The sequence below is a fragment of the Anoplopoma fimbria genome, chromosome 20, assembly GCF_027596085.1.
Source record: "Anoplopoma fimbria isolate UVic2021 breed Golden Eagle Sablefish chromosome 20, Afim_UVic_2022, whole genome shotgun sequence".
Classification (NCBI taxonomy): domain Eukaryota; kingdom Metazoa; phylum Chordata; class Actinopteri; order Perciformes; family Anoplopomatidae; genus Anoplopoma; species Anoplopoma fimbria.
The window spans coordinates 24,304,792-24,312,618 of record NC_072468.1 but is presented as its reverse complement, the minus strand read 5'-3'; the positions used below and the strand labels follow the sequence as shown (position 1 = coordinate 24,312,618).

Below are 7,827 nucleotides of genomic sequence, written 5' to 3'. Positions count from 1 at the left end.
AACACCAGATTACACTGTGGTACAAGTTACATTTAACAAAATAAAGAAAATGTACTATTTCTATGCTTTTGCTTGGTTTAAATGAGCTTTGAGAATTGATGCAATTCACTCTTTTATTCATTTAATGACACAAATCACAGTACAGTACTTGTTTACACAATCAAATGAGAACATTACACCGGTTCAAGGTTTCTCAAACAAGAAATACATATATGGTAGAAAAGATGTTTCAGCTTAAAAAGAAAATGTCCTCATCAGCATGAAGTTCTTTCTTGGGCCACATTGACCTTTGACCCCAGCAATGTAACACTAGTGGAACTTCTTCTTCTCCTCGCAGCGAGGGCCAGAGTACGGGGGGCGACAGCGGCATTTCTCTGGAGAAATACACTTCCCTCCATTCAGGCAGGACTGAGTGCACACAGCTATAGACGATAGAAAAACAGATATAAAAAAAAAGAATTAATCAATTGTTAAACCTGAGAATCAAGTAAATAACTGAAGAGATTTTGAATCCACAAATCCAGAGGTGAAAAGTCTTTCCACGTCTGTCACATCTGGAAAAACACTGAGCTGAAAACCTTCCCTTAGCAGACACATACATCCGATATATATATATATATATATATATATATATATATATATATATATCATTCTAAGCTGTTTAGCAGACTGATATCTGTAACATTTGTCATCTCGGTAAGATGTAGACAGTTTATAGGGAGCCTTGGGGAAGCACAAACTAACCTGAACGGAACAAAACCTCTGACAAGCAGCAGAGAGAGACAGAATGAACCGTGCTTATTGAAAGAACTGATGCTCGGTCTCTGGGAGCGGTTTGAAACTCACCAGTGTGGCAGGCTCCACCCAGCCATCCCTCCGGACAGCTGCAGATTCCTGGAGCCACGCAGACCCCCCCGTTCCTACAGCCCTGGGGACAGATCGCTGCAAGGAGAACAAAACCGTATAAAAGACATTCTTTAAGTTCCAGAAAAAGCAAATCTGAGCTTTAGCTATAGAGGGACTCATATTTACTGGAGGCGGAAAAATGATCTAGGTGCAGAAATAAATAAAGTTTTAGGAAAAGCAGCCAATTAGCTTAGCATAAAGACTGGAAACAGGGAAACAGCTAGCTCTGCCCAAAAGGTATCAAAACCCGCCTACCGACACCTCTAAAGTTCACTTATTTAACATATATCTTTTTTGTATAATCCGTACAAAACAAGAAGTTGTGGTTTACGTAGCTCCATATTTAGAGTTCAGACACGAGAGGGGTATCAATCTTCTCGTCTAACTCTCTTCAAAAAGCAAATAAACACATTTCAGAAGTATGGACACTAGTATGGACACTTTGAATGTAGAAGATTGGCTAAATTGTTATTCTAAACAACAAAAAGTACATTGATTAAGTTCTAAAGAGCCCTAATTTCTCATGTAGTGCACATTAGTACAAACTGTTGTCCTGCAAATGTTGTTAAAAAGTCAAATCAAATCAATTGTATCTATTTAGCCTTAAATTATGAGGAAAAACCTTTGTCAGGAAAAAAGGGAGAAGTGTTCTTTTGCTTCTCTAGTGTACCAAAAGATTATATAACTCGATAAGATCCGGAGAAATATCTGCTTGAGCTACGATTTACTGCCAAGAACCATCATTCATGAGCCATAAATTCAAATGCCATTCATAACCACTGAGTTAGATGAATTGCTGCGGGGGTTAAACTGAACGCTTCCCATCCTGACAGCAGCTTGGAACCAAAGAAAAAGCATTTTAAATGTTTTAGCCGGCGGCTGCTGTTGAACAGCTCCAACTGAGAAACCGGCTCAATTTGGCTACTTTGACCTTTTGGTGTTAATAGGGTGATTAGACACGGCCATAAAACCGACCCTCCTGGCATCTTGAGCCGGTCCAGCTCGAGGGGCAGATACACTTGGCCACTCCGTTGACGGCGGTGCATTCTCCTGAGTTCCAGCATCCCCCGTCACACGTCACTGCCAAGAGACAGACACAGATCACACCCAGCAGCAGAGATGAGACAGTCCTTCAGTGCTTCCCAACCTTGTTTTTTTTTAGCTTGTTACAGCTTTAAAAAAACTAAAAAAGTGTACTCTTGACTCCTAGTCACGAGTTGCATACGTCTACCAGTGGTTTCTTGGTTTTCATTTTATTTCTAGAAGCTTAATAAGTAAAATTGTCCAGTAATTCTCTAGAAATTTGGAACTATTAAAGAAAATCTTGGAAAAATATACATGTTTTGTGTGTCTTTTTCCCTCCAGCTCAAAGATTGGAAAAAATACCGTCTCAAAATGCTGTTTCAAAGATTTCTGACAGGCACATTTGATGAATAAACACAGAATCCCTTTCATTTGGTTAAGATTTTGACAAAAAAGGAAAGCAAACTTTAAGATATTAAGTCATAAATAATATAACCGTCTTTAAAAGGATTACTGAACTACTGCTGCAGTTTTGTTACTGGGGAAAAAATCCAGCTGCTCTGGTTTTCAACTGGAGGTTAGAAGGAATCTGGTGTGTGTGTGATAAAAGAGGGACAGCTGTGTGTCGAAATGTAATGAGATATTTCTATTGTACCACATGGAGGAATGAAAATACAGGATACATACAGCTATCAGGCCTACAGGATGGTTTCACATTAAATGCATTGAGACAGATTTTCCTCCTCTTCCAAATAATCAATTTACAAAATGACAGCAAATAAACCCTGCTCACCTTTGTGACAGTATCTTCCTCCAAACCCTGGTGGACATCTGCATTTTCCAGGACGAAGGCACGTTCCTCCATTCTTACATTTGGGATAACAGTTGGCTGCATTTTTAAAAAAAAAACACACAACATTTTGACATTACTTTTAATAAAGAGACGTTTAATCTACTGTAAAAGTAAGAAGGGAAAAAAGCTATTAGGGTGAGGAATATGTCTTAAAATCTAGATGCATTTTCCCATCAGTGTAGGAATATGTTTGGTTTATGCTGACACAAATCTTTGTAAAAACATATCTGCATTACACTGAAACATTAAAACCTGCTTATTGCTTTGGCTTAATTGCATTTAATTGTACAGTACCAGTCAAAAGTTTGGACACACCTTCTCATTCAACTACTTTGAAGAATGTAAAATATAAAACATATTCTGGTTTGTTGAGCATTTGTTTGTTTACCACATAATTCCATATGTGTTCCTTCATAGTTTGGATGTCTTCAATATTAATCTACAATGTAGAAAAAAATAAAAATAAAAATAAAGAAAAACCATTGAATGAGAAGGTGTGTCCAAACTTTTGACTGGTACTGTACAGTACACAGAAATATGTAATTAAATCACAGTTAATAATCAAAAGGTTGCTGATTACAAAGGTGAATGTATCAGTCTTAATTCAAGTTATTTTAAAGAACTTTTCATAAATGTTTGAATGTTAAAGTTGATGTTTTAAAGGACTTTCATTTGTTAGAAAAGTATTTGATTGTCTTGGAAAAACCATTGAATGAGAAGGTGTGTCCAAACTTTTGACTGGTACTGTACAATACTAAATGATGACAAGGTATTTATTGTATTATCCATAAATCTGTACAAGCATAACTTATTCTCCAGGAGGAAAAACACTACATTATGAGTTATATAAATACTGACAGGTACCAGTCAAAAGTTTGGACACACCTTCTCATTCAACTACTTTGAAGAATGTAAAATATAAAACATATTCTGGTTTGTTGAGCATTTGTTTGTTTACCACATAATTCCATATGTGTTCCTTCATAGTTTGGATGTCTTCAATATTAATCTACAATGTAGAAAAAAATAAAAAAACCATTGAATGAGAAGGTGTGTCTAAACTTTTGACTGGTACTGTACAGTACACAGAAATATGTAATTAAATCACAGTTAATAATCAAAAGGTTGTTGATTACAAAGGTGAATGTATCAGTCTTAATTCAAGTTATTTTAAAGAACTTTGAGGTTAAAGTTGATGTTTTAGAAAAGTATTTGATTGTCTTGGAAAAATTTGTTAAGCTTGTAAAAGTTAATAATCAAACTTTAATTTATTTGATTGTCATGACTTATATAAGCCAACTTGGAAAAACCATTGAATGAGAAGGTGTGTCCAAACTTTTGACTGGTACTGTACAGTACACAGAAATATGTAATTAAATCACAGTTAATAATCAAAAGGTTGCTGATTACAAAGGAGAATGTATCAGTCTTAATTCAAGTTATTTTAAAGAACTTTTCATAAATGTTTGAATGTTAAAGTTGATGTTTTAAAGGACTTTAATTTGTTAGAAAAGTATTTGATTGTCATGAAGTTATATAAGATGAGAAGGTGTGTCCAAACTTTTGACTGGCACTGTACAATACTAAATGATGACAAGGTATTTATTGTATTATCCATAAATCTGTATAAGCATAACTTATTCTCCAGGAGGAAAAACACTACATTATGAGTTATACAAATACTGACAGGTTAAAACAACATACATGGATCCTATTAACACAGAGAAGAGGGTTGTGACCTCACCATACTGGCAGCTCTCCCCCTCGTAGCCCTTGGAGCAGAAGCATGTGTGGTTGCGGATGCAGATCCCTCCGTGTGAGCACTGCGGGTCGCACTGAGCTTTGGGGTCGAAAACGAACCCGACCGAGACTCCCCGGGGCGCGTCCGAGCGAGCAGCCGAACACAGGGCGACCAAGGCGGCCAGGAGCAGGGCCAGAGAGAGACCCACGACACCCATGTCTGGAGGGGGGGATTTTTCTTTTCTTTTGTTTTTTTGGGGGGGGGGTCTTAAATGTGGAAAAAGAGAGAGAGAGAGAGAGAGAGAGAGAGAGATGGTGCGGTTGTTGGAGATGGAGGAGGTTAGTGATGGTGGAGGTGGGTGGAGAATGGGGCTGGCTCAGTGGGATGAGTTCCACATGTACACAAGAAGTAGTTAAAAGTAAATTAGACATTAATATAAGTTCATAACTTAAAGAAAAAACTTTTCTTTTCAAGAAAAAACTTTTCTTTTAAAGAAAAAACTTTTCTTTTAAAGAAAAAACTTTTCTTTTGTCTTAATGGACAATTTACTTAAAATGGAAATTAGACAATAAAGCTGAACAAAGAAAGGTAAACAAATAAACTATTATGTATTATAGAAATATATAAATAAATATATATAAAAAGTAATGATGACCAACAACGTACAATGTCTACAAGTCATGAGTTATGTCAATTATAAATGAATGAATAAAGTACACAAAAAGTAGTTAAAAGTAAAGACATTAATATAAGTTCATAACTTAAAGAAAAAACTTTTCTTTTGTCTTAATGGACACAGGGCAATTTACTTAAAATAGAAATTAGACAATAAAGCTGAACAAAGAAAGGCAAACAAATAAACTATTATGTATTACAAGAAGGTGTAGAAAGTATATAAATATATATATATAAAAAGTAATGATGACCAACAACGTACAATGTCTACAAGTCATGAGTTATGTCAATTATAAATGAATGAATAAAGTAGCTTACTAGTTGCCTGAACAACAAATAAGATTGTCCACTTTTTTCAGTTTATTGGCTAAATATGTATACAAACCTCACTGGTTGGTCAGTCAGTGCAAACTCACTCTGTGTAGCCAGACTTTATTAAAAGTAATAGTTGAAGTGAAGTTTATTTTCAACTTTTAAACTTTTCAAAGATACTGAATATGTCCTGCAGAAAGATGGGATGATGCAATCCTAAATCTTCATGTCTTGGATTTGTATTTATCATTATTTAGCTTTAGTGAATGAGGTGGAACAAAAAACAATGTATATATGATTCAGTGGAATAGTTATATAATAATATTATTTTAACAGTCTTAACTTTACAGTGTTATGGGGTTAAATGTGCAGGAAGACTTCAGTTTTTAGTATTCAAATTATCGTCATATAGTGAAATAAAGCTTGAGCATAAACCTTTATGTTAACGCAGATATGTAAACAACAAGCTCCCAGTATCAATATTGCGGTCACATGGGTTGTGGTATGGGGTGTATTATCTTAGATCCATTGAGATGGGACATTGTTTTACAGGGTCAGGATACCAAAATTAAAAATAAAAAGATGCAAAATGTTTCACTTACCTCAAGTATTGAAACAAATATTTATTTGTCCAGGTTGTGAGATATGCATCTCTGTAGATATCTGTCCTCATCTACATACAACAGATGGTGAAAAATGAAACGTTAAAAAGATGCCCTTTTTTGGAACTGCTTATTCCATAAAAACTATTGATGGTATGTTTTTTTGTTGTCATGCAGATAAACAGGGACACTGTTTCCAGAAAGACACATTTCTTTTGAATGTTTTTAATGTTATTTTTCACGCTGTTGACTCCATAAACAAAATGTATTAACTTATTGGAATGAAAATAGTCAGATTTGTAATTTGGTTGAACCGACCCTCGAATATGCTCTGTATGAGTCTAATTCTAATCTGATTGTCCAAATGTTTTAAATGTTCATTATGGGGAACACAAACCTCCACTGGACATACTCTAGTACCAGTTTTCATTCTTGTGAAGGGAAATAAATGGTTCAGTGTGGAGCCAACTTGTTGTTATTTTCAGACAGCAGGACTTCTGTGTGTTCATGTAGAAGACATGTGGGAAAGCCATTTCCTTTTACCTTGTGAGAGAAAGTCCTGGGTCCATATGAAGTCTGGGGTAAGGGGGGGAGGTCTGCTGTAATGGCAAAAACACAACCAGGTCAATAGCGGATGTGTATGTCCTCTCTGTGGGGACTCTGTCCAGGGAAACCTACTGACCGGGAGCTCACAGGAAAGTAGATTTCCGTATGAAAATTAGATTTTGCTCATAACGTTTGCCATTTTCCCATGAAAAGCCAGTAAGTTCAAACACCTTGTATGCCATAAACTACAATGGTAGTTTGTACAAAGTTCTGTATGTTGGCTACCAGTTTGCAAAGTAGTCAGGCGGATCGATAAACTGGTTGGCAGAGAGACAAACGTTGAAACTTCAGACAGCTCAGCCTGAGATAGTCCTGTTGTGTTTAGGTCCATGTGGATTGAAGACTGGCTGGGGAATCAGAATACAACTTAACTTCATTATTTAATGAATTATATTTGACTGTTTATCTGTGTTTAGTTTAGTTGCACAGTTTGCAAAGTTTCCTGGAAATAAGTCATTTAAAAATAAGATGATGTTTTGGAATAATTAAGGCCAAGTCTGATATTTCTTCCTAAAACAAGTCGGTTAACTTCATATAAATTTAGAGTTGACACAAAAGTATGAAGTGAGGCAGAATATGTTCCAGTTGGACAATAATCATAATGAAGCTGGTGCCAATGTCTCCCAAAATACTGGCTCAGTACACAAAGAAAACTGAGTGTGCTTACTGGTTGTGTATGTGTTTTGGCCTCATGCATCCCAGTAACGCTCTGGTCCAAACCAACGACCTGGATCTCAGAGAGGAAGTGAGCTGATGTTTTCAACAGATGTGAACATAGCGCCATACACTGGAGACATCTTGTTCCTCTGGCTCCATTAAGGAGTGTTGGGGTACCTGTACTGAGCAACACATGGACATACAATGTTAGTTTTTTTGTAAGTGTGCCCTCTAGTGGTGGAACCAATAGTTCAGTCATTCAACAGTTTGGTTCAGAGCAGCCTGTCTGGACAATAACTGGCCACATTGTCGTTTCCCTCCTTACCTTTTGGCTTTTAGCTGTCAACATTCAGGGTGATGACACACATTGTTCTGTGTAAAATTGAAATTTGTACTCAATAAATATCAAAACTGGATGATCACATTGGTATGGAATTTGATAATCACATTTA

At 36.1% G+C, this 7,827-nt stretch overlaps 1 protein-coding gene across 1 annotated transcript; it reads right to left on the bottom strand.

Annotated features, from left to right (window-relative positions):
* Positions 1-309: 309 nt before the first annotated feature.
* On the bottom strand, positions 310-4,740 carry seraf (Schwann cell-specific EGF-like repeat autocrine factor). The gene is made up of 5 exons (XM_054622188.1): positions 4,527-4,740; positions 2,723-2,818; positions 1,882-1,986; positions 847-942; positions 310-422 (listed from the first exon to the last, which is right to left on the bottom strand). Exons 1-5 carry the CDS (start codon positions 4,738-4,740, stop codon positions 310-312), a joined length of 624 nt encoding a protein of 207 aa, XP_054478163.1.
* Positions 4,741-7,827: the final 3,087 nt, after the last annotated feature.